General features: G+C 41.4%; 2 protein-coding genes across 3 annotated transcripts in view; one reads left to right on the top strand and one right to left on the bottom strand.

Moving 5' to 3' along the window:
* Positions 1-26,556, top strand: part of Mcm9 (minichromosome maintenance 9 homologous recombination repair factor) — a 73,740-nt gene that overhangs the window by 12,007 nt on the left and 35,177 nt on the right. The window contains exons 6-7 of one of the 2 annotated variants that reach the window (XM_036168677.1): positions 2,379-2,504; positions 3,887-4,006. In XM_036168677.1, the coding sequence (XP_036024570.1) occupies positions 2,379-2,504; positions 3,887-4,006 (246 nt within the window). Of the gene's footprint in view, positions 1-2,378; positions 2,505-3,886; positions 4,503-26,556 lie in introns of those variants that run through there. The other variant, XM_036168675.1, reaches the window with a different exon arrangement.
* Asf1a (anti-silencing function 1A histone chaperone) lies at positions 7,534-19,323 on the bottom strand. The gene is made up of 4 exons (XM_036168678.1): positions 18,772-19,323; positions 13,661-13,776; positions 9,306-9,482; positions 7,534-7,928 (listed from the first exon to the last, which is right to left on the bottom strand). The coding sequence occupies exons 1-4, from the start codon at positions 18,878-18,880 to the stop codon at positions 7,716-7,718; spliced, it is 615 nt and encodes a 204-aa protein (XP_036024571.1). The 5' UTR covers positions 18,881-19,323; the 3' UTR covers positions 7,534-7,715.

Raw genomic sequence — 26,556 nt, 5'->3', positions numbered from 1 at the left:
TTATTAGGAAAAAAAAAACCACATGTATAAAACACGAATTAAATCTTGTTTTCATTCTTCTTTGGAGGTATCCTGAGAAAAATATTTACCTCCCATCTAATGTATATTCTCAAGTCACAAGCTGAACCAGACACTTATTTGGAAAAATAAGGCTTCCATTTGTCTATAGGGGCAGTTTGCCTCTACTTTGTAGATTTTTAATCTTCCATGTGTAATCTTTATGTGATAAGGGTAGAAAAAGGCCCAAAGTTCTCTACACTGTGGCCTTACTAAGCAGGCACTTAAGAAATCATACATTTTAAGTGCAGTCTTTGACTGAACAGGTCCTTATAAGAATGTATAATGTTCTTTGGACCATGTTCATTCCTGTGCTCATCTGCCTTCATTACACCATGTTCCTCCCTGGATAATCCCTAGATATTGAAGATCTGTCTTGTTTTTAGGAAACTGTAGCTATGTAACTCATTTGTCAGGTAAAGGACAAAATAGGTATAATAGTTAGGAAGACACTGAAAATCAGGCCACACTTTCTAGTGTAAGTGAGCCCCTTCCCAGATACTGGTGTGTTGTATTTGACCATTTTGAAGTTGTGCGTCTGTGTCTTACTGGAATGGAGAAGAAAAGCTATATCCAAAGGGCATCTTTCCTCTGCAGCCCAGTGCCGTTCCTCTTGGGTTTGACTTGCTTCTTGAGACTGTGGGTACTGACTAGGCTGCACCAAGTGGCTTTGTTCTGATCTGCAGGGAGCCTGATACTTAGGTGCTAGACAGAACCCCAGACATAGTACTTGGTTCTGCAGGGCCATTTGAACTCATACTATGCTGATTCAATTATATCAAAAAGGTTTTTTGTAAGATAACTGAGGGCCATGACGTTTAAGTAGGAAACTTGGCCATAGACACCCTAATAACACGGTCTGAAACTAGATATTTAGAAGGGACCGAATGCATTGTGTTCCATGATAAAGCTGGAGAAATGGAGGCAGCCAAGTTGAGGCTCTCGACAAGTGCTGGGACCTGTGTGTAGGCTAGATAATGTGGTCTCTACTGTTGGGTGTCCCTTCAGTCAACACTGGGACCTGTGTTCAGGCTGAAAGCCTGTGCCCATTACCATTGGGTTATGACTTCTGCTGTCATGTGAGTTTTGGCTTAGCTTACCTACTCTTAAATATGTTTCTTGGGTCCCTTCTGTTTTGATGTGTAACCCTTGGATTTTAGTCAGAATCTCAAGTCTTCTTGCCTTAGAGCCCTTTAGAGCCCTGATCTTTTTTTTTTCTAGGCTTTCTATCTAGAAGGAAAAGATTCCCTCTAGTAGTTTATGTACTTCCTAGATTTACTGCATCTTCCTTCTGGCTTCCTTTTTTATTAAAGAATTCCTTTTTTGCTATTAGTGTTATTCTGGGCTCATCACCATTGATTACTTACCACTGAGTCAATATTGAGCCGTTAGCGGATGGGTTCCCCAACCCAAAAACTATTCAGATTCATTTCAAACAGTAGCCTTTGTATATAGGACTATCAATCATGGCAAGGCTTGGTGAAGACTCATTAGAATCTTGTAGACTGATCAGACCAGCGACTGGATGAAATTCTTATTTTTTATCAACGTGCTAAAATGATTCCCAGATGTCGTGCTTTTATTTAAAGCACACAGTTAAGACTTCAAGTCTTCGGCTTAGATTACTGACTGGGGCTGAAGTTTGCAATAATTGTGCTGAGATCATAATAACTTATTGCAAATAAGACAATTTCCCAATCAGAACAAATGCCAAGTCAACTTGCAAGGTGGAGTAGCTTTCCTTCTTTGTCTTGTACTTCCAGAAGCCCCCCTCCCACAAGTTCCAGCTTACCTCTTTAAGTTACTGGTTATTATAACGCCTCATTTCTGAGACTATTGAATATTTTCCTTCTAAGTAAGTGGGATGATATTAGTGACATTACCCGAGAACACATGACTGCGTTAGGTTAAGAGATAAGGCTTGGTAGCTAAAAGTTGAAAGAGAAAAGGAAACTTTTTTAGGACAAATTTATAGAAACTTGAATAGGTAGCTGGGGGGGAGGTAGGTGACTCTTTTCATGGCACTAAATTTAGAACCTAAACAAGGTTAGTGAGATATGGCAGCATATACCTATAATGCTAACACTTGGGAGCCTGCGGCAGGAGGATTGTGCATTTGAAATCAGCTTTGGCTACTTTGCAGGACCATCTCAAAAAAAGATAAAGCTACCCATGCTCTTTACTCATTTGACGTGGCCTCCTTTGTCAGTTTAGATTGGCACAAAGAATGTGTTTATACGAAAATGACCACAGGATAGGGAGATTTGAGTTAGAGTGTCTAGAGAAACTACCGGTAACTTCTGGTCTTTTTCACTTCCCAGGGAGGAATGAAATACTGGCCAGCTTGTGTCCTCAAGTGTTTGGGATGTATCTGGTAAAGCTTGCTGTGGCCATGGTGCTGGCTGGTGGAATTCAAAGAACTGATGCTGCAGGAACAAGGGTCAGAGGTCAGTACCTACTGGCCCATTTTGAGAAATACTAACACAGAGGGAAGAGAGACCCTTTCTTTCTTGAACAAAAACTGCTCGTTGTGGGGTAGGGACGTGAGTTACAAATGATGCATATGTTTGAAAATACCAAAGTGAAGTACATCACTTTGTATGATAACTTAAAGAATTAATTTTAAAATCTGCTTGTAGTTTCTCACAACTGGATTTTTCATATAGTCTATCTCTATTTATCAGAAGCTACGTTCTCTAATTCCAGAAAGATGAAAGAAATCATTAAATTTTTCAGTGGTTATATACAAGCCTGTAGAGGCACACAAAATTGTCTCCCTTGTCTTAAAAAAAAAAGAAAAAGCGTGAGAGAGATTAGAAGGGGTGTGTCTTGAAGTCTCCAGGTTGGCCTCCATCTGTGACTGTCGACTGCTCACAGTCGTGCCTGCTGATTGTCCTCCTGGTAGACAGCAGGTAAGCCATCTGCCAGGAGCTGCTGCCGTAGGTCACATTCAAGCAGAGACTACCCCAAGTGTGCAGCACTGATGACGGGAAGCCCCTGTGCCGCAAGCACGGCACTCACAGGGCTGTCAGTGACCAGAGTTAACCCAAAGACTAAGCCAGGTCGTTAGCGGAACTCGAAGACCGCAGAGCACAGGAGCAAATAAGCAGAAGCATTTTAGCAATTGTACATTCTGATCATCTGTTATCTGCAAGGCACTGTGCTAAACGATGAGCTGAAATAATGGTTTCTTATTAATATATTTAGAAAATACTTATTACTAAAGAAAGTTGTTTGTCCAGGAAAAGTATCTACCATAGGACAGGCATGTCCATTTATGTTAAATGTGCAAATTGAGTGCTTACTCGTTTTAAGGTAGATACTTCACTAAGCTATGAAAATTTACAAAAATGAAAATGTTTTTATTTAGTTAATATAAATCATAATGATTTGATACATATACAGGCACTTATAAAATCCCCAACATTTAGAAGTACTTAAAAATAGAAAACCTTGTATGACTTATATGGATAGCTTTAATCACAGTAGTTTGGATTTAAAAATAGGTAAAACTCAGAAAGTTGTTATAAGTCAAGGATTTTAAAAATGTTAAACATGGGCCTAAGCATCTGGAAATAGCACACACTCTGCTAAAATATTTAAATTTTTCAGCGTCACATTCAGTCATCAAAAATTGCTGTATTTGTGACAGCTAACTTTTCTAAGGATTTTCTCATTAACTCCTTCCTAAAGACCCTGGCATAAAATTTATCAAAATGCCATATAAAATGTGTTGGCATTTCATATGGGCCACTTTCTTTGTTATTAGCTATATGGCGTTCATAGGTCTTTTAAGAATTTTGACCTTTACACATTAATTTTTTTCTAGGTGAATCTCATCTTCTATTGGTTGGGGATCCTGGCACTGGTAAATCGCAATTCCTCAAGTATGCAGCAAAGATCACACCAAGGTCCGTACTGACCACAGGGATTGGATCTACTAGTGCAGGTACTGCATGTGACAATGTTAAGTAAAGTAACATCAATATAGAAACTAACACAATTCTTTTCTTATGAAAAAGTACCTGTTGTAGGATTCATTTCAAGTAGTTAAGCTACTGCCAAAAATTGAAGGAAATGTATCTTCCTTTTTGTACTATTAAGAAAATATTTCGAAAAGGCCTAGAATTTAGTTTTATGTAGGAAAATGTAAAGATGTCACTTTATAAAGATCTACCAAGCAGAATATCAAAGTAGGGAAATTTATTTTACCAAGTAGGTAGATAACATATAGCTTAAGGCATTTTCATGGACAACAGTGAGTGGCTCCTAGTGACTCCTCTTAGGGAGGTTTTATATTTAGAAAGCATATGTTCATATATGTTCTACGAGATTTCATCCATTTATGGTAATAATACTTCAAGTATATTTAAGAGCTTTTACAGATAGACTGTCAATATCTGGTTATAAAGTGACAGGAAATTTAAGGGAAATTATTTTTAAAATGTGTCTGTTTTCTATTTTTATAACTGATTATTTTTCTTGTTCTTCTAAAAACAGGGCTTTGGTTTCACATACTTTATAGATGTTGTTACATGTTAAGATAGCCTCATTTCTGTAGTCTCTACTCAGAGTTCTTATGAGGCACATACAGAGTTTATCATAAAAGAAAGCACCCCAGTTGTCCCATCTAAAGACTTTAAACACTGTATTAATAACTGCTGGTAAGATGGGATCTATGAACGGAGACTACCACAAGAGTGGTCTCCAGAGCACTGCTATACATTTTGAAATCCTTCTGGCCTAATGTGTTCTACATGCTAAAATCAACAAGACACTGTGTAAATAACTACATGAAATGATTCCTAAGCAATTATGAGGAGTGTCAAGAAACAAGCCCATGCTATCTTGCAGGCAACTATTAATGTCAGACTACTAACACTGAGGAAATAGTATAGTAAATGGCTATGGCTTTAAAGTTAATGATAATGTAAAGTGAATTAGCACTTTTCCCATGTTTTAAATGTCAATATCATAATCCAAATGTGAGAAAAAAGATTAGTAAAGATCTTACAATTATAGAAACTTATTGCTACTTTGTACACACTCCAAAGATGTCAATAGCCTTTCATCATACTTTTGCAATCCATTAGAATCAGGCTGCACATAGTAACATAAATGTATGCATGTGTTGCAGGGTCATACTATATCACTATGGATTGTGGTATAGAACCATGCCATAGTCGAATTTCACTTCTTTATTGTGTGTGTGTGTGCATATATGGAGGTTAGAGAACAACTTGTGGGCGTTAGTTTTCTCCTTTCACCATGTGAATCCTGGGCATTGAATTCAAGTAGTCAGGCTTGACAGCAAGCACCTTTACCTGCTGAGCCATGTTGACAGCACCCCATAGACTTTCTCAGTAAAACTATAGAGTAAAATACTAATAGAAAGTTAAGGATCAGATAAGGTTATGAATGAGCAAATGCATGCATGCCTCCACAGTTTCTGGAGTGTTCCCTTAACTCAAATGCTACCCTCACAACCTACTCAGCTACCTCTTCAGTAGCACAAATGGGGAGTGTGTGTATATATGTCTGCTCACCAGACATTTATTTACTCAGATAAAAAGAGTAAATGGTGCTGGGCGTGGTAGCATATGTCTTTAATCCTTACACTCAGATCTCTGAGTTGAAAGCCAACCTGATGTACTAAGTAGGTTCAGGACATCCTGGACTATATAGAGATGCTATCTCAAAAAAACAAAAAAATAGCCGGGCGGTGGTGGAGCACGCCTTTAATCCCAGAACTCGGGAGGCAGAGGCAGGTGGATCCCTGTGAGTTTGAGGCCAGCCTGGTCTACAAAGCGAGTTCCAGGAAAGGCGCAAACCTACACAGAGAAATCCTGTCTCGGAAAAAACAAACAAACCCAAAAAATTAAAACAGGGGAGGGGAACAGTATCCAAGCCTTTTAGCTGTAATTCAGACATAATGTCTATAAATGAGGATAAACAGGAGGGAAATCCCTGCATGCTCATTTCTTAATTCTTAAATTAAATAGTTCTATTATTAATCATTTTTTATCTTTAAATTCTATGGAGTAGTAGCATTTAAAATAATAAAAGGCAATAGTTTTATGTTTCAAACTTTTCTGTCAATGGGCTCTACATTTAAAAATTGATATAAAAACCTAAACATAAACTGTCACTGCCAAGTGGTTTTTATAATCAGAATAAATACTCCAGTGAATTGCTTTCCTTGTGATTTTAGTTCATGTTTTATTTCTAACAAACTTACTCCTACTGTGTTGTCACTGAACTCTTGTTTTAACTTCCCTCCTAATTGCAGTTAGACAAAAATGAGATTTTTCTTTTCAAATACTTTTAGTTGTCAGAAGTATTTTATTTTTTTAAAATCTATGAACTGGGTTATGGACAATACTGAAATAATCTGGAGTATTAAATTTCAAAGTTCAACATTTAACAAGACTTTGTTTCACAAATTCACCTTTTAAAATAGCAAGAAATATATACAACTTAAGAGTCTGTATTTAAACAAATGCCTTTTCCTTTCCTCAAAATGCTTTTAAAAGTGCAGTATAAAAGCTTAGCTGTGAAGGCACTGCATAACTTGCATCCTATGGCTATCCTGCTTATCATCAGCAAGAGTCAAATGAAAATATTCTACTGTAAATTTAGTGGAGCAAAACCTTGAGGAGGTACCCATTTCTCTTTAAAGAAAATAAGCTTTTGGCCCACTTATTTGATAAATTTCTTTCTAAAATCACTCTTCAAAAAAAAATTGTTTGGAAAAGCTGTCTAGAACATGTCAACTACAGACACACCCTGATCTTATCACTTTAATGAGAACCAGAGGATATGGGGTGTTGGGAAAGTAGGCAGCCTGTTAGGATAAAACTAGACAGACCTTTCTAAATTACCTCCTATAGCAGTAGTGCCAAGAACACAACTCCAGAGTTGCTGTAAACTGGGTAGCAGATCTGAGCCATTGCAACCCTCTCGCCGTGTTCAAATCTCTGGACAATGATTTGTGATCGTGGTTTCTCCGTTTTAGAAGTAGGGAAGCATAAACCATAGTCAGAGGGACCTCAAAGGCAGCCACATTTATTACGTAGGAACCAGAAGTCCAGTGTGACACGGGCTGTGGTGGTAACCACAAGATGCACTGCAGGGATGGCCTAGAAAAACCTTGGCGGGGTGTAGTGGATTTCAAATTCCCTTTTAAAGACATCTTTTTCACTACAGAATGGAAGTTTGCTCCTCATATTAAAAGGACACTGTCTTCACAGGAAAAAGCATTTTAGTTGAAGTAAACTTTGTTCTTTTCAAGGCTAGTAAAAAGTATTATTGTCCAAGAGGCTAAAACACCTTCACAACCTGGTCTAATAATTGATAACTTTTCTTTTTTTTTTTTTATAAGTGCTTTAATTACATATAAAGGAGAAGAAAATAATATATATACTTTAACCAGATTAGTTTCATGAACAAATAAAATAACACATTAGAGAAAAAAAGTACTTAAAAATAGTTGTATTTATATTCCACAATTTGCTCAAATACTGGTTTTTTTTATAAACTTTCTACAGGATGTTTTTAAACAAATTCTTCACATTTCACCTTGACTATGTACTTACGGAACTTCAGGGAAATAGTTCTGTTTTTAATAGCTTAATCTGTACTAATGGGATGGCACGTGGTCACATGCAGTCCATGTGGGATTCTAACATGACATTCAGTGAGTTTTCTGACGTGGACCATCCCTTTGATGCTGAAGGTAATGCATCTGTTGAAAGAAGGGACTGTAGATTTGGGTTACTGCTCTCTGCATCTTCCAGTTTTTCTGTGTTATCTTCCCAGTTAATGTGGAATCTTGTGACTCTGGGATTAGATGCCAAAATATTTCTTTGAAGCTAGAAAGAAACATTTAAATGGTGAGCACCAGGAAAGTTAGATTACCATATGCAAACTGACTGGTTCTGCAGGTCCTTTTAAAGGACTAAATTCATATGCAAGTGAAATACTTACACATAATAATAAGCAAGGACTACAGTAGCGAATAGCTAAAGAACTATTGGCCCTTGGAAACAAGGTAGGGGGAAAAACTCCCTCTAGATGTTTCACCCTCCAAAAAATACCTTGCTTTTATACTTCTGCTTCCTAAAGAATAAGGGGGTACTTCTGTACACCCTTTAGAGGATGTTTTTTGTTAAATAAGCATGTCTTCAGCCTAATGTGTTTTCAGGCTGGGAACATAGCTCGGTGCAAAGGAAGTACCCTAAGTCACTAGGTTCAATCCTAAGCACCAAGAAATAAAACACAAAATCAAAGACTTGAACAGTTTTCCTCAAAAAGAACTTCTAATTACTGGAATCTTAACTGTGATTTATTAAAACTCATTTTTAGAAACAGTATATTCTAGTTTCTTTTATTGCTCTACAAAGGTTCTACCAGGAGGAACCCTGGCTCACCAGGCTATCTCCTAACTGTAGAAGGCATACCAACCCTACTGGCAGAAGGCAGAACTCTAGTTTGTGGCAAGTCTGCCACATAAAATACAAGGTCAGCTTGTTTAAAAAAAAAAAAAAAAAATCAGGAAACTAAACCTATTAATTGCTCCCAGTGGGGGAAAAAACTCTAAGATACTACATGTTTTTAAGACAACTGAATCAGATTTTGATGTCTCAGAATTTAAGCTGTCATCATCAGAAATACTTGACACCTTTAGTTTAACCTCTAAGGATAGCAGATAGCATCACACATACAGGTATTTTAAATGTTAATAAAAACAAGCACACTGGGCATGCGTGGTGACAGCTGCAATCCTAAAGCCTGGACAGGTGAGGAAGGAGGAGTGCCACAGTTCAAGGTCAGCTTGGGTCACAGCAGAAAACCCTGTCTCAAAGCCATCGCAAAGGAAATGAACAAGAAAACCACATTCATCTTCTTGCCACGCTTTTAGGAATAGTTATAGGCAAAAATATTTTCATCACTGCACTACAAAAATAGGACATTACATGTCCTCAAGGTTGAAATGAAATACTTAATGGTGACAAAGGCCTGCTCTTTGCTGGAAGTTAATCCATCTGAGACTCATGGTACCCACCCAACATTAGTACCTGGAGAGGCAGGACTGAGGTCATCCATGCAAATGGAGCCATGATTAGTTTGTTCAAGTGCTACAAAACTTCAGATTTGCTTTAAGGCCACGTTCATAGTGCAGAATGAAATAGCAACCCCCTAAAAACTAGATAGTACAAGTAATTAAAAAGGAATAGTGAGAAAATTACCTTAGAAAAATCTGGTTTTACTGGTGGATTTTCCCTTAATTCTGTTTCAGTATATTCATTATTTACATAGTAGCCAACTCTAATAAATTCTTGACCTCGATAGGTACAAGTAATTAGCACAACTGTTACCCCCACTGCGTCTGCATCTGGAATGAGCCCTGGATTCGGTGCATCAGCCTAGAATAGTTCAATAAGAAACACATAAAAAGGCTGTTAGTGGCAGGCACAGTAAGCGAGTTTCGATTACTTTAGCACTACTTGAAATCACATTAGTGGGAGAAATGGTTTTGATTAATTAACTTATTTATTTCTGGCTTTTAGAGGCCGAGTCCTGCTATATAGCCCTGGCTGGCCTGTTACTATTCAACCCAGGCTGGCCTCAAATGTATGCAATTCTTTTGCTCTGCCTCCTGAGTACTAGAATTTCAGGTGAACACCACCACACTCACCATGCCCACCAAATGTTCTTTGGTGGGAATTGGCTTATACCTAGGAAATAAGGTTCCTATTTCTCTGTATTAGTCCTGGTTACCCTCAGTACTTAGCAAGCATAATTATCGATAAAAAAGGAAATAATCAGGGCCAGGCGGTGGTGGCGCACGCCTTTAATCCCAGCCCTTGGTAGGCAGAGGCAGGTGGATCTCTGTGAGTTCAAGGCCAGCCTGGTCTACAAAGCGAGTTCCAGGAAAGGTGCAAAGCAACTCAGAGAAACCCTGTCTTGGAAAAAAAAAAAGTAAATAAATCTGGTTTTACTGAAATAATCCTGGTTTTATTATATGGTGATTAATTACATAATATCCATTGTTCATAATCAATCATTGAAGTGATCCTAACCTTTTGCAGTCTTAATTTCAGTCCCAAGTTACTATGTGCCAAATTAGTTTCACAGAACTTATTCCAATAAATGTTTATGCTATCAGCTTCCATCTTCTACCTGAGACACTATGTAAAACTGACAACTCAGTTCAATCCCAACACAGCTAAATAAGCAGTATAAATAGTGAATAAAACTGACCCTGGATCTTTTTTTGGGGGTGGGGGGGTGTTTCGAGACAGGGTTTCTCTGTGTAGCTTTGTGCCTTTCCTGGATCTCACTCTGTAGACCAGGCTGGCCTCGCGAACTCACAGAGATCCTCCTGCCTCTGCCTCCCGAGTGCTGGGATTAAAGGCATGAGCCACCACCGCCCGGCCTGACCCTGGATCTTAAAAACTATATAGCAAGTTTGAAAGAATGAAAATCATATTGTAAATAGTCACTTTGTTGGACTCTAAATCTAGTGTACTGTTTGAGCCACATACACTGGAAATTCAGTGCAGGCAAAGACTGTTTAGGCAGACGATACCAAAGACTATATTTGAATCATGGTAAACCTTGAGGAAGGAAGGAAGGAAGTGAAACAATAGAACTAGAAGACTAAAAATACCAGGAAAGGCTGGGGCTGTGTCCACAGTAGTGAGCAAGACCTTGGCTGAAGACTGACTTGATGGAAAGAACCACAAACTAATAAGACATAGTTATGGCTGAGCATCTGAGTACAGCCTGTCGACGAAGCCATTCTGTGTGATAAACATGAAACTCTAGCCTAATAGTTGACTGTTCTCCAGCACCAGGGGACATCCTTTGCATGCGAACACTTCTGTAAATACTTTAGCTTGGAAACTTTTAAGACTGTTTAATACACACACACACAGAGAGAGCTGACACTAGAAGCCATAAACATTCATGGGTCACCTTCAGCTTCTCTTGTTCTCTTACCTTGCCGCTCTCAGCATCTCCTTTCTAAAGGCTGGTGTTCATCTTTCCCTCTCCTGCAGAATACCGCTAAGCTTTCTACCGTGTCTCAGTTCCAGCCTGTTCTCTATATTGCTGCCATTTATCCATGGAGCTGTTTCTACCCTTAGATGCTTTCATTCCTCCTCTAGGAGATAAACATCTTTAATTCCATCTGTAAGGCTCTTCACACTATGTAATTCTCACCTGTGTGTGTATGAGTAACACAAGTTCCCTAAGATGTGCCTCTGTGCCTCAAACAGTACCCTTGGCTGTAAAGTTCCTTCCTCCACAACCTCCTGAATTTATTTCTTGATATCTTCACCAAACCTATTTTCCAAGCAAAGTCCTTTCTGACTCAGAAGGTAGCAGCTTCCCTCTTTTACGTGTTTATGTTACTTGGCACAAATCTCCCGATAGATGTCTTAATTATCTAAATGCAGCTACAACACTTTTTTATTTTAGAATTTTCTCATTACTCAGTTCCCATTCTGATAGGGTTTATGATCCCTTTGGACAGACACCAAGGGTAGGGACATAAACTTCTCCTGTAGAATATACCCTTTGTCCTACAAATCTTATGCATCTCAGGGTTACTTTCAGGGTATCCAAAGGGATTCTCATACACCTGGAAATGAGTGAATATAAATAAGAGTTCAGTAATGTTCCTACCACTCAGCAAACTAGTAGCTATGTCTGTGTTTAAAAACATGATTGCCAGAGGATTCAGCTTGAGCAAATTTGGGTCAAGAAATGTGCATACCTCTCAGGTCATTAAGGATGGAGAAGTGATGGGGACCACTTTTGTTGACCTAAGATCCCGCCAATAATGGGCAGAGTCTGGTTATCTCCCTGCTGGTCTTAAACCCACTTGGAAGAAAACAGCAGGCCAGGAAAATAGGACAGTTTGCTCATAACACAAAACAAAACGTGTAGCTTAGTTTCTTTTTGTTAATACTTGTCAGACTTTGGAAATTGCATAGGCTAACACATGACCTAAATCATAGTGCTTTCTCTGTTCTTTTTGGCAACATTCACACTGATACCAACAAAAGCTACATACTGCTGAGATTTTCCTCACAGCACCGTGGCAAGCCAAAAGCTTAGAAGTATTCTTAACATAAACACAAAAGATTCCCAAAGGCTCCCTCCAAAACCAGCAATACAAAGGGTATATATGACTATACATTAAGCTGAGCTTCTTTTACTAACTACATCATGAATTATCAGTACAGTATGTAGTCCCCAGGCTTATGTGTCCAAAGAAATCCTGCCTCCTTATACAATGAGAATAAAATAATAGTCTTCATTAATTACGGATATAGCAAGTTTTGTCAGTAATTTGCTAGTTGCCTTATTCCTCCTGGCATTCTTAGGAGGTGGGTCATCAGCAGGGTCACATGTCTGCGTAAGCAGAACCATCAGGCCTGCCTGCCACTGCAGTGCCTCGATCGGCGCTCTGTGTTGCTATGGCTTTCATGAGCTTATGCACACAAACTCAGTTTAGTGGCACTTTAAATGAAAGTGTTACAGCCTTGAAATTACTGTAGTTAGCCGCTCTTTGCCATTTGTTTATATACACTAAATTATTTGGGGTTTGCTAACAGCAAGCCATCACTTAGTCCCAGTTCCTCAGCTATGTGTCTAAGAGGCAACTTCTCTACAGTGTGCTTGCCCTTAAGCAACTCCTCACCCCTTTCTAATGGATTTCTTCAAAGCCAGTATTCATTGAAATTGTCCTGTCTATGAAGGGAGAAATAGAGGTCAGGGAGAGGAAGTAGAATTTTCTCCTGGATTCTGCCTGCAGCGAGACTCGGTTAGGCAGAAATACTTCTAACAAAAATTAATAGTTATTTAAAAGCTAGCTCATTACCTCTTGCAGTGTTATAAATAGCTTCCTCTAAGAAGCATGGATAATTGACAAAAGTCACTAGTTTTATATAGCAATTCAATATGAAGTAGGAGAAATAACGCTTATACAGGAGACAATGTCTCCAGCTTGAGTACAGACACCTAAATATGTCAGAGGTATCCGAGAACATGCTTTATATATACTAAGAGAATCCCTACTCCCAAGTTCTAATGGGGTATGGACTTGTCACAACGGTCCTCTGTAAAGCCCTAGATAAGAAGCTTCAGTGAAGCACCAGACTCTAATCCAGTGGCTCAAGTCCCACCTCCATTTGCTAACATGTCTTAGCCTCGTGCTTACTGGCTGCCAAAGTGAGGATGTTGACATTACATCAGCAGATGCAGATTACTAGCCAGCACACCATCTGAATACACGTTTGGGGATGCTTTCATTTTGAAAGACTTCCACAGGACAAAACCCAAACCAACCTTTTGTGCCATGATACAGTTAATGGTATACTGTGCTCTGTCTAGTTCCCAAAAGTCAAGACATTCCTACCTCTGCACAGACTCAAGTACAACTCCTTTATGGCAGACAACGCTGCCTGAAACAACAGAGCAGACTGAAAGTGGGAGGAGATGAAGTAAAGTACCTAACACAAAAAGAGAAGAGCTCTGGCATAACGGAATCTATTAGAAACATTTGGCATGCATATTTTAAGATTAATCTTACCTGGAAAACAAACATGTGCCTTCCTGCAGGAACGGGGCCCACTAAAACAGAGTCTAAAACTTGATCGTATTCTTCACTTTCTGCAGAGCCCACATAGATGATTTTCCACTCCAAGTCTAGGATTAGAAACCAAAATATTATTTCATACCAGCAATTATATTAACAGATAGTAAAGTCCTCCTTATCCAGAAAGATATGGAAATGGTCCTTATGAATTTCTTACCAGAATTCATATTTTATTCCAATAACCTCTCCAAATTCTCTATCATGAAGTACTGGTCCCTGGAGAGTGCTCCTCACAAGTAAAACATGAACAAAAATTGGGAAACATGGAAAGTTTGCCATAAGTATTCATAAAGCAAGTGGTAAGTACTCAGAGACCTCCTTTAGTAAAGAACACCTGCAACACTAATCCCATTGCCCAGGTAATTTACTCTGCAATCTCCCAGTCTCTTTTTGTGGCCATTTTTAGCCTCACCGCTGAGGAAAAGTTGCCCTATGGAAAATCATTAGCAATTCTTCCTTGAGCTTCAGAAGTAAGGGGGGGGTGTTCAGATCATCTGATGTAAACCTGTCAGTGTGTTATCTCTTCACTCTTGCTGGCTAAAAGAGTAACTGATGATGTTTGTACTAACTTGTAGTTAGTACAACTACATGCACATTACCACTATACCAACTGTAGCTAAAGGCTACAGTGGGGCTGTTTCCTCCTGTTACTCCTTTCTGCCATTCATTCTTAAAACCAGAAGAAGAAACCAAGGTCCTTATACCTCTTCATACAGCAGGGACACAATACACTCAAGTACAACTTAAGACTCACCTTGTAATTCCCTCTAGATTTCATTAAGCATCCCTATGGAGAACAGAGAGGAGTCAAACCATTTCTTTTTGAAGGAGTCTGCTCTTGAAACATAGCATGAAAACGACAGACCTCTCCTACAGTGTTGAGCAGGTGTAGTCCATGCTCGGCTTCCTTTACAATGAGACTATGCTGAGCACCTCCTAAGGTTTGCTTCCCTGGTTCACCCTAGGGAATGTGAACAAAGCTTTTTTGTGTGTGTAATTATGTAGGCATTTCTTAAATTTGTAAGCGTAATGGTATTTCTTTGTATTTGTACTATTTTGCAAACTGAAACTTTTTGAGGACCTATTATATCATAGTCTACCACAGACTAAGGCTATTTGTATTTGCAGCTTTTAGTACATTTCCAGATTCAGGGTCCTGCATCTGGCACCTCATAAGATCACTTATTTCTTGATGGATCTAGGAAAAGACAATAAATTATCTGACCAGAAAGAACAGCAAATACAGTTACAAATGAAAAGAACCTGCTCAGTGTGTTCAAGAATAAGCAAAGAGACAGGGACTTTGGAACAGAGAGAAGGTACCCAATCATATGGTTGGGATGGGGAACAACCTAGTCAGATCATGTGAGGTTTGATGCCCATCATTAAGGACTTTGGCTTTATGCTGAGTGACATGGAAAACCACAAGTTTTCTTGTTGTGCTTAAGATCAAAACCTGGAGCTTTTCAAATTCTAGGCACCCACTTTCACCACTGAGCTACAGCCCCAGCCCCTCAAGGATTTGAGCAGATGAGTGCCAGGGATCCACCTTTCATCTTACAGGATCATTTTACGTGTTATGCTTTGTGTAGATTGTATGAGGGCAAGGGAACAAGCGATGGTTTCCACAACTGAGGCCCGAAATTATGGCGGTGTGGATCAGCTATGATGGCCGTGAGGGTGGTGTAAAGCATTTCAGCCTAGATAAAGTTAGGAGATGGAAGCAGCAGAAGCCACTTTCTTCCCTTTCAGGTGTAAAGAAAATAATCAGGAGTTAGTTCTGTACACGTTTGGAATGTCTACTGGATGTTTAAGTGTAGACACAACATAGGTCAGATCTTAAAAAACTGAAAATTGGCAATAGTACATCAAGACAAGGAAATGAATGGGATTCCTAGGGACCTGGGACTCGGAAGTTGACAGGTCAGGAAGATGAAGAATTAATAAAGTAGTTCAGGAAGCTGGTGGCCAATGAGGGAAGCGATCCAAAAGCCAACTGAAGAAACTTTTAAGAAGGGTGTATGGGAAGCTACTAAGTTACCTAAGGTGAATGAGCTTTGTCACTTTACACAAATGCTTTATCAAATGTATCAAGCACAATCATACTATGTATGTGTTAAGTAAACAAGAAAGCTGAGACTTGGAGAAGCTAAGTCATCTAAAATTCACACAGCTTATAAATCAGAAGTAGAATTCAAGGTTGGCTGCTGCTACTCAAAATCCTTGGCTTTAATAAAAAATAAAACAGGGTAAATCTTGCTCTCTCTAGCTCTGAAGAAATGGGATTAAAGAACACAGAAGGTGGAAAAGGCAGGTAATGGGGAGCTAGAAAATCCAGCTGCAATAAGCACAAGCAGTGACCCAAGGACTGGGCTGGCACACACTGGGTTTTAGTGCTGTGGCATGCTTACTTATTAACTGGTTTATAGACGCCCTTTTCCTTTGGTAGTCCTCTGCATTTTAGGAAGTTAAGGATAAGGCCTCTGGCACTACAAGTGACTAGCTGGAATTTATTCACTTATTTAAAAAATTCACTTTTCTGTTTAATCATGGTAATCCCATGTGTGATGGGAGGGATGTTACCCATGATTTTTCAGTTAATTACACTGTTGGGAAAATCTGTGGTTTAGTAGAAAGTATAAAGCCTTTACAATGAGAATAGGCCTGAACTTTCAAAGTATAAAGCCACAGGCTCAATTTTGGTGCACTGCAAATATAAGCCCTAGAAGCTGCAGGAAGGCCAACCTAATTTGTACAGGCTCAGTGATCCAGCATTATGTATGTACATGGGCACTGGTGTGAAGGTCAGAAGGCAATGGTGGGAGTCAGGTGCTCCCTCTACCATGTGGGTGGATGCTGGTGACTGACCTCAGGGAGTGTGGCTGGGTAGCTAGTGGCTCTACTGGCTGAGCCACCTCACTGGCCTTTACATCCCACTTTTTAATGGGCTCTACTCTTAGACATAAGCCCTATAAAAGAAGTAACAGTATTATCTTTAGTTCTGAAACAAAGCTACAGGCAGCTTTTAAAGGAAAGTTAAAATATTTTAAGACAATGGACGAGTATCATAAATGGTGGCTAACAAGTGGGTTGAGGGTAGAAACAAATTATAAACTCAGAATTCTCTTCGAGGTATCTTGCAGTTTGATCTCAATAACTTAAAAAAAAAAATCACAGTACAACAAAAGTATGAAACCTAGAAAGGAGCTTTTGCAAACTAAGTCAACTCCATTCCCTTACCCCACACAGCCTCTAGATGGAGTATAGAGGAATGGCACCTTTTTGAAAGATTCCTTTGCAGCTTTGGAATGACTCAGCTTAAAATATCCTAAAATAATGGAAGAGGCAGGCATATTCTTGACATGAGTGATACTATTGTTGTGAAAGGATCCAAACGGAACCTCCTTTGGTTTCTGTGGATGGCTTGTTTCGAACTATCTTGTGTAGCAACCGGGTAACAATATCCCACATCATGTCTTCCTTGTACAAAGTTGACTCCTAAAATGGAAGCCATCGCTTAGGATAGCAGTAATACGAAGAACTCTTAATGGCTAGAACACTGCTTGCTATTGAGTTAGAATGGACTCATCCAAGCTTTTTTCTCTGTATTTGCTCATTTGTATAAAAATTGGCAGTTCAAAAAAAACCAAAACAGTGTTGGGTTTGGAAATGGGCCTGGCGTGGAAGCGATTTCACTTATACCATAGGACAGTAAGTAACAAATGGGAGTTTTACATCATCACAGCCTACTCAGAGACTACTATATTTTAACCACGAGTCATTCTTCAAAATATTTCTCACCTATTAAATGTGCATTTGTACTTTGTATACGTGTCAAAAACAACAGAAGGGTACATTTTCAAGAGATGGTCGTGGTCAGCTAAGAGTGGGGAAAAGAGCTGTGACTTCCTTTTTACAACTTTTTAAAGTTTATTGCAACGGGCATATATTGGTTTGTATAATTAAAGTTAACATCCTACATAAAGTACATTGTAGAGATTAAAAACTTCTAAATGAAAAAACTCTGTCCGTCATGATGAGGATAATACTCTTAAAAGGCATTGTGTCGAAATACTTGCAGGTCCCAAGATGTGCTCCTAACTAAAATTAACACTGATGAAGTTAAACTTTTTGTTTCAAATTTTGAAAATGAAGCACCAATTTAATAAAATTTAAGAAAAGTGATAAGAAACCCACATTTTAGCTTTCTAAATTCTGCGTTACTGCACTATTTCGCTTTTTTTTTTTTTAAACCGTAAAACGTACTTCAGAAAAGACTTAGCCCTTTATTTCCTAGCCAACGTTCGTATCTTCTCCATCCACCTGGACGCGGAGTTATTTTAATTGCATCTTCATGCATTCTGGGGGGAAAAGCTTTCCGACTATTTTAGAAGCCAGGGATGAAGCGCCCTTCTTTTGCTCTCGGGCAGGATGGAACTTCCCAGCCCCGGCACTGTTTTCCGAGCGATTTCCGTCCTCCCGGAGAGGCGTCCACACCGCTGGGGAGCCTGCGCGCAGCATCCCGGGCGCCCGCAGGGAGCACGGCGGGGAGGACCGCGGGCGCCGGGCGCCGAGAGGCCGAGTCAGCGCCCGCCTTCCGCGCTGGTTGGTGGAGGGGAGCCGGGGAGCGGCGCGAGGACAGCCCCGGCGGGGCTCGGGCGGGAAGGCGCGGGCCCGCTCGCCCCAGGCGGCCCGGAGCAGGCGTCGTGCCGCCGGGTAAGATGGCTCCGCTCCCCGCCGGGCCGCGGGAGCCCCCGGGGCCAACGAGGCCGCACGACCCCCGCGGGCGCCCGGCGAGCCGGGGGCCGCCCAGCGCCGCCCGCCGCAGACAAAGCTGACAACATGGCTCCCTCCGCCGGGGCAAGTTGCTGGCAAGTTGCGGTGCGGCCGGCGGTGTGCCTCAACTTCAAGTTTCCCTCGCATGGCCGCCCGCCCGCCCGCCCGCCGCCCGCCCGCCGCCCGCGGCCCACCCCGCGCGAGGCCGGGCCGGGAAACTTTAACGTCCGCCGCCGCACTCGGCAACTGACAGCCCCGGCGCCCCTCACCTTCAGACAGGTCCTCGATGCACTCGAAGGTGATCTCGAACTGGAACGGGTTGTAGAAAGGCGACGGGTTATCCAGCACCACTACATTGTTCACCTGAACCTTTGCCATATTTTGAAGAAAACACAAACAATGGGGCCGGGGCTGGCGGCACCACAGAGTCCCGCGCGCGGCCGCTCGGAGAGCGCAGACCCCCGCCCCGGCGCGGCCCGACGTCGTGCAGCGGCGACTTGAGAAACTTTTTTTTTTTTTTTCCTTTTCTCCTCCTTCCTCCCCTTTTTTATTTACACGGCAGCACTCCACTGTGTTTTGCAGCTTTCCTATTTCACTCAACTACAGCCCATTCTGCTCTGATAACTAGCAGCGTTGCGCGCGATTGGCTGCCCCCGAGCTCTGACCCTCCTCCTCCAGCGAGGGCCGCGGCGGCGAGCAAGATGGGCTCCCGCTCGCGGAACGGACGGGAAACTTTTCAGTGCGGCTCCACCTGCTGGTGTGGACCAGGACAAAGGCGCAGAACAAAGTGAGTGGAATAGGGGCTGGGAGGCCCGCGCGGAGGCCGCCGCCGGCGGGGGGGAGGGCCGGCGCGAGGCCCCGCCCCCGCCCGCCGGGCCCGCGCCTCACGTCGGGCGTGGCCGCGGCGGGACGGAGGGGGCGGGGCCCGGCGAGGGGGCGGGGCCGGCGAGCCGTGGCGGGAGGGCGCGAGCCGCCATCCCTCCCCCTCGCCAGCATGGGGGAAGCCATGGGGGTGTGGGAGGCGGGGTGGGAGAGTGGCCTTGGGGTTTTCGGGTTTCTCCCCGCCTGGAAACTGACGTTCGCCCCTCGGTGCCGCGGCTTTGCGGGCTCTGCTGGCTGGAGCAGAGAAAGATGCGGTTTTCTGCACTCGTCAGGCCCCGGCTGTCTTGTGTCTCTTGGTGATGGTAGGGAGTAGGAGGAAGGCTTGGTGGCGGCAGCGGGAGTCAGCCGCAGCTCCTAGACCCGTGTCAGCTCGAAAGGAGCAAAAAGCCATTTTGGAAGTCAAGTTCTCGGCCACTCGTGGAGGTTTTGGCACGACAGTGTGGTTAAATATGTACAAAATGAGGGCGGGGTGATTTCACACACACACACACACACACACACACACACGAGCCCGGAAAAAAAAAATTTGAATATACGATTTTGGCTGCACCTTGGATTTCTTCCCATTTCAGATCTGAAAAGACTAGAATGAAAGGGGAGATAAAAGGAGAAGATGTGATCAGTCAGGTTTCTGACATACAGGAGAGCTGAGCAAGAAGTTAGAAGTCAAGAAAACGGAAGTGTCAGGAGACCAGAGGACAACAAATTTAATAGTTTGAGAAAAGAGAAAACATAAAGGCATACGGTGACATTTGGTCTTCAAGAAATTTATAACAACCATTCATAAATTAAAAAATGCAGCACCACAATTCTGAGAAGCCCCTGGATGCCTGGGATGCCTGTGAAACCATTCCAAGGCTGAATTGAGAAAAGGATGCTTGTTTATGCTACTTAGCTACTGTGGTGGGCGGGCAAGCAAAACGGAAGCTTTTAACACCATTGTGAAAGTGAACTGTTTCTTTTTACTAGGTTGAGGTGTTACTCACAAACTATTGGGTTTTTTTTTTTTTCCCTATAAATGAAACTACTAAACTTCCTTAAATAAAACTCGGAGTGAAAATTGTTTCTTAGTATTAACCATCAGGTGAAGTTTTCTCCTAATTTGCAGGGTTTTGGTTAGTCATACATGTTCAGGCTTTTTTTTCCAGGGTTGCTAATGATAAAATGTCCTTGTCAATGATCTTTTAAAGTTATTGTGGAACAGGCTGGGCGGTGGTGGCGTAGGCCTTTAATCCCAGCACTTGGGAGGCGGAGCCAGGTGAATCTCTGTGAGTTCGAGGCCAGCCTGGTCAACAGAGAGATCCAGGACAGGCACCAAAATTACACAGAGAACCCCTGTCTCGAAAAACAGCAACAACAAAAAGTTATTGTGGAACAAGCCCATCCACATTTGTTTAAGGAAATTAAAGTGGGGGAGAGAACCACTTTTATTGTTAGTAAACTGAGCTGTCCAGAGGGCCTATCAGTTCAGTCACAGCTGTTTCTGTGCATTGGAGTGAAAGATTCACTGGCGGTAGAGGTGGTTACCATGTGATAAATAATACACATATACACAGTACACAGGATACATGCATAAAGGCCCAGTGAGGAAAAAGCAAGAAGGCAGCATTCACAAGCCATGGAGCTGGCCTCTGAAGAAATAGACCAAAGCTATCAGTCTGGGAAGGTCTAGCCTCCAGTACTGTGTTTAAGCTAGTCTATCTTTTGTTATGATAGCCCTAAAGAAGAAAACAGTGAAACTATGATACATTTTTCTTCTCATAGTGAATTAAGGTTGCTTAAGCATGCTTGGTCCTGAGAGTCATTAGTTATCAAGCACTTTATACACTATGAAATGCAATCGGGAGGGCGATGTGATGTCCTGGAATCATGGTGTCCATGACCATTCTTCAGTGGAAGAATCTATTGTTGAGCATGTGCCTTGACATTTGAATAGATAAGCAAGTAGTGTGTTTCGTTGGGTCCAAAACTCCTCTACAAAGGGCTTCTAAGACTGAAACATTTAGTTAAATTGAGGTTACACCAAGACCAATGAAAAGGCAAGTTAAATTCAGTAGAATTAAAATGTGCTGAATGAATTTTTCCTGGAATTGGGAAAGAAATGTAGTCCTGCCCGCTGCCAAGGTAAAACAAAAGACGGAGGAGTAACTTTTAAAAAGTGTGTCATTGAGCCTGGTGATCCTGGTGCATGCCTTTAACCCCAGCACTCGGGAGACAGGCGGATCTCTGTGAGTTCGAGGCCAGCCTGGTCTACAGAACAAGTTCCAAGACAGCCAAAGCTACAGGGAAACCCTGCCTTGAAACCCCCAAAAGTGTATTAATGGGGCCTGGGGGGGGCAGCACTATGGAGGTCAGAGGACAGCTTTGTGTAGCAGGCTCTCTGCAGCCTGTGCTGGGGGCTGGGTGGAGCTCCTGTCACCAGCCTGGCATATGGAGAGCCTTCGCTGGCTGAGCCATCTTGCACTCCCCACGCTGCTTTTGTTGTTCTTTTCTCGTTTTATTTTACACAGCCATTGTGTTGCCTTTGAAGGTTATTTGTATTATTACCGCCATCTTGAAAAACAAAACTCATATATGTGTTACTTTTTTGTTTGCGTTTGCAGTGCTAAGGATGGAATCCAGGTTCTCCCCATGACAGGCAAGTTGTATTATCTCATTAGCTGAAAGGTTCCCTTTTCTTACAGTAAGAGAGTCGCGACAGTTAGTGACCGTTTTAATCATTATTTCCTGTAAAACTGTAGAATGTGCAGATCGGCTGGAGCTTTCAGGTGTTTCTAACTGAAATCTCAGTGATTTTCATTTATTGCATGTGTACAGAGAGCATTTATTATGTTAAATTTCAGTGTGAAGTGCTAACACAGTCAAAGACAAACCATATAAAGGTCTTGTGGTCTAGTAGCAAAGGTAGTTTATGTGATCAAAAAGGTATGACTAAAAGAGGAAGGTCTAGGTTCCACTTTAACCAGTGACGTTAAAATGAGCAAAAGCAATGTTCTTTACTCTTGGTAAAGAACACTTAAGTAGTGTACATTTTGAGCAACCCAGTACCCTAGCATGGCTAGGAAGGCAAGGCATTACCATCCAGGATAGCAATTAAGGGCTGGTACTTAGGAACGGAGCAAGTAAACTGCTGTCATGGTTACCTCTCTGTCTTTGCCACAGCAGGTAAAATTCAAAATGTTCTTTATGTGTAGAAAAATAGAGGCATAAAATTTCCTGGGGGAAAAAATCAAACAGACCATAGGCTGGCCAGCACTGTGTTAATGATGTCACTAACGAATCCCTAAAGAACAAAACTCTGTGAATGTGGATGACCAAGGCAAGTGCTGGAGATGGGGCATGATCCAGCCAGGGCAAAACTGAATCTCCCCTTGGGGGCCTTTCACATGGACCGCCTATTTTGAAAAGACCCCTTTGAAAGGGGGTGGGTGGCGGAATAAAACCACATATCCTACCCTGTATCCTTACATGTTTTAGAACAGATGCCAAATTAGGAAGCTCATCCCCTGCTTTTTCTTTGGTTTGGCTTAAAGGTATTAAAGGTAGTTATCTCTTCTTTTAGAGAGAGAGAGGTTTTTTGGAGAGGGGGCTTTTGTATGTGTGTTGTGTATGTGTGTGTGCGTGTGTGCATGTGTGCATGTGTGTGTGTGTGTGTGTGTGTGTATAAACATACAACATGGCACATGTATGGGAGGACAACCAGAGTGTGCTCTCTCCTTCCACCCTGGGTTCTGGGGTCAGTTTCAGGTGGTCAGGCTTGTATGGCCAGCCTTTTAAATTACATAAGGTTTCCATGTGTCACATTCGGTGTGCCTTTTTCTCATTGTCTGCTCCATAACATTAATACAAGTTTTTCTGTTTGGTATTCATTGCTGTCCACCACTGTTAAACATGTGTTCAAGATGCCTGCTATGTAGCCGATACCTATTTGTAGTTGAACTACTGTGAAATACCCGTTAGACAGCAGCTATAAATGAAAGCATTCTGTTTTCCAAAGCAGCATTATTAGGTGAATGGTGAAATTTGCTTTATTGTTATTAGTGCCTTAACCAGTGTGTTAATGGAAATGTCTGGAAATTATTTTGTTTCTAATTTCTTAACCATTCCTTCCTCATCCTCTTCTAAATTGGGTCTTTCTAATCCCCGAATTCAGTCTTCCTTCATCATGCCTTCTTTATATTTTATTTCTTTGCCTTTCCCACTCATCACAGGTCTTACTCTTTACCTGATACTGTTGGGTGGGCAAGGGTGGGGGGCGGGTGCTGGTTGGGGGGTGATGAATAAAGGACTCAGATCTTTAAACATCTCTAGGCTAGACCACTGCTTGTACAAAGTCACTGCTAAACAAAGCAGCTTTTTCTAGCTGGTTGCTATAGAGACAAATGACATTAAATGGAGTTACATTTGGCAGAGACTAAGCAAGTAGGCTTTGTAAGGCTGGGGGCCTCATATGCATGGCCTTTTAGAGGCGGAGACTAGAACGGCTGTGAAGAGGTCAGGTTTCACAACTGAGCTGATGAGTTATTAGTTGGTAGATGTTGTCCGAGTACCCTTTGGTATGATTACACAATATTTTTAAAAATACAGCTTAATTGAGATGTACTCATAACATATTCCCTCATTTAAGGTATCTAACTTAATCACTTTTAAAGGATATTCAGGACTGTGTAAGCATCTCCGCAATTATGGAGTATTTTCATCATCTCAAGAAGGTACTTTTGGGCCTGCCATGATAGTTTATACCTGTAATCCCAGCACTCAGAAGGCTGAGGCAGGAGGATGGCTAGTTCAAGCGCAGCCTGGGCTGCATAGCAAAATCTTGTCTCAAAAGACAAGAAGAGCTGAGTGTGGTGGTGTAGAGCTTTAATCCCAGCACCAGAAGCCCGAGGCAGGCAGCGAGTGCAGGGCCAACCAGATCTACATAGAGAGTGCCAGGCCGGCCAAGGCTCCATAGTCAGCGTGTCTTTAAAAGACTGTGTGTGTGTGTGTGTGTGTGTATTTCTTTAACTATCACACCCAGTGTTGCACTTTATAGATTTATCTATTCTGACTATAATATGCATCTCTCAAATATGTCTTTGATATTTTCTTTCGTGATATAGCATTTATCCATACTTAATCTGTTTATGTTACCCAATCACTTTCTATTTTATGGATATAACTCATTTTATTCATTGTCAGTTAACAGATACTTGAGTTGCTTCCACTTTTGTCTATTATATATAATATTGCTAGGAACATTTGTATGCAGAATTTTTGCACATGGCTGTTTTCATTTCTCTGCATTTATGCTTAGGGATGAACCTGATCATGAACTCCTTCTGAGGAGCTACCAGATTATTTCCAAAAATATCTGCACCATTTTACATTCCTACTAGATACGAGTGTTCTAATCTCTACATTTGCTGTAATGTGTTTTTGAGGGGTCTGCAGGGATGACTCAGCAGTTATGAGTACTGGTTGCTCTTCCAGAGGATCTGGGTTCAGTTCCCAGCATCCTCATGACATTTCACAACTCTCTATAACTCCAGTCTCAGGGGAACCAACAAAACCCTCCTCTGGAGGGCTGGAGAGATGACTCAGAGGTTAAGAGCACTGGCTGCTCTTCCAGAGGTCCTGAGTTCAATTCCCAGCAACCACATGGTGATTCATCACAACCATCTACAATGAGATCTGGTGCCCTCTTCTGGCCTGCAGGCATACATTCAGACAGAACACTGTATACATAATAAATAAAAAAAAACTTAAAAAAAAGAAAGAAAGAAAGAAAAAACCCTCCTCTGGCCCTGCATGGACATCAAGCACATATATGGTGCACATAATGTAAGTAGAACACTCATAAAATAATAAAGTAAATATATTTTGATTGTAGCCATGTTGATGTATAAAGGATATTTCATAGGGATTTTGATTTGTATTTCCCCAGTGGCTAAAGCGGTTGTCCTCAGTTGCATGCTGGACATTTGTGTATCTTCTGAGGAGCTGTCTTCAGGTCATTTTCAGTTGGTTCATTTGTCTTTGTATTTTAGTTATGCTCTTCACATAACCTTCACATAAGTCAAGTCTCTTATCAATACATGGATTTAATTATTTTCTGTGATTTGATAATTTTGGTGGTGTCTTTCTCACAATAAAAGTGCGCTCTCTCTCTCTCTCTCTCTCTTTCGTGTGTGTGTGTGCATGTATGTGAACTATTTTATTGGCTTATGTTTGTAATTTCTCAAAACTATTACCTATTGCAAGGTCATAAAGATTACAGTAGTGCTTTTTTTTCTACTGTGGTGTATATTTGGCACTTTACAGTTATGTCTCTGATTACAGTTTAAATTATTTTTGTATACAGTATAAAGCCTGGAATCCAAAATCTTATTTCTTCAGGGGGTGTCCAGTATCCAGGAGCATCTGTTGAATACATTCCCTAGTCAGTTGGCATAGAATCCTTTTTTTTTTTTTTTTCTTTTACATTTTTATTTCTGTGTCTGAGTGTCTGCCATGTGTGTGCACACGGAGGGCAGAAGAGGATCCCAGATCCTCTGCAACTGGAATTACATACAGACAGTTGTGAGACGCCTGCTGTTGATGGTTGGAGCCAAACTCAGGTCCTCTGGAAGAGCAGCAAGCACTCTGAAATATGGGAATATCTCTCCAGCCCCATTAGTTTAGAATTCTTGTATAAAACATGATTTGCTGTAAATACATGGGCTTCTTTATGGACTGTTGTACTGCTGACCTGCTCCCACACTGCACTGATTCCTGGAGCTTACAGGCAGTTTTGAAATAAGGAAATGGGAGTCTTTCAACTTGGTCTCTGTTTTTCAAGATTTGCTATTTGGGAGCCTTAAGGATTTTAAGGACACTTGGTCAGTTCTGCAAAGCAGCCACCTTCAGTGTAGATAAAGATTGAATTCAACCTGTACATATTTTTGAGTGTTTTCAAAAGTTTTAAATCATGTGTGTATGTTTGTGTGGTTTGTGTGTGGGGGAACAGGCGTCCACAGAAGCTGGAAGTGTCAGGTTCACTGGAACCGGAGTTAGAGTTAGTCCCAAGCCTCCTGATGTGGTTACTGGATGGTAAACTCAAGTCCTTCTGAAAAATGAGTATGGATTCCTAACACCCAAGTCGTCACTGCAGCCCCACCTGTGAGGAGAATTACCATTTTAACACTAGTGTC

The sequence above is a fragment of the Onychomys torridus genome, chromosome 19 (genome assembly GCF_903995425.1).
Source record: "Onychomys torridus chromosome 19, mOncTor1.1, whole genome shotgun sequence".
Taxonomy (NCBI): Eukaryota; Metazoa; Chordata; class Mammalia; order Rodentia; family Cricetidae; genus Onychomys; species Onychomys torridus.
Note: the sequence above shows the minus strand (reverse complement) of the source record. Positions and strands in the feature narration are given on the sequence as shown.

What these genes read in the sequence shown, in the direction of transcription:
- Asf1a (XM_036168678.1), bottom strand. Translation starts at nt 18,880, where the DNA reads ATGGCAAAGGTTCAGGTGAACAATGTAGTGGTGCTGGATAACCCGTCG. An exon ending in CATCGAGGACCTGTCTGAAG is followed by an intron (nt 13,777 to 18,771) that starts GTGAGGGGCGCC and finishes TTCTAATCCTAG; the next exon opens with ACTTGGAGTGGAAAATCATC. An exon ending in TAAAACCAGATTTTTCTAAG is followed by an intron (nt 7,929 to 9,305) that starts GTAATTTTCTCA and finishes GTTTCTTTCTAG; the next exon opens with CTTCAAAGAAATATTTTGGC.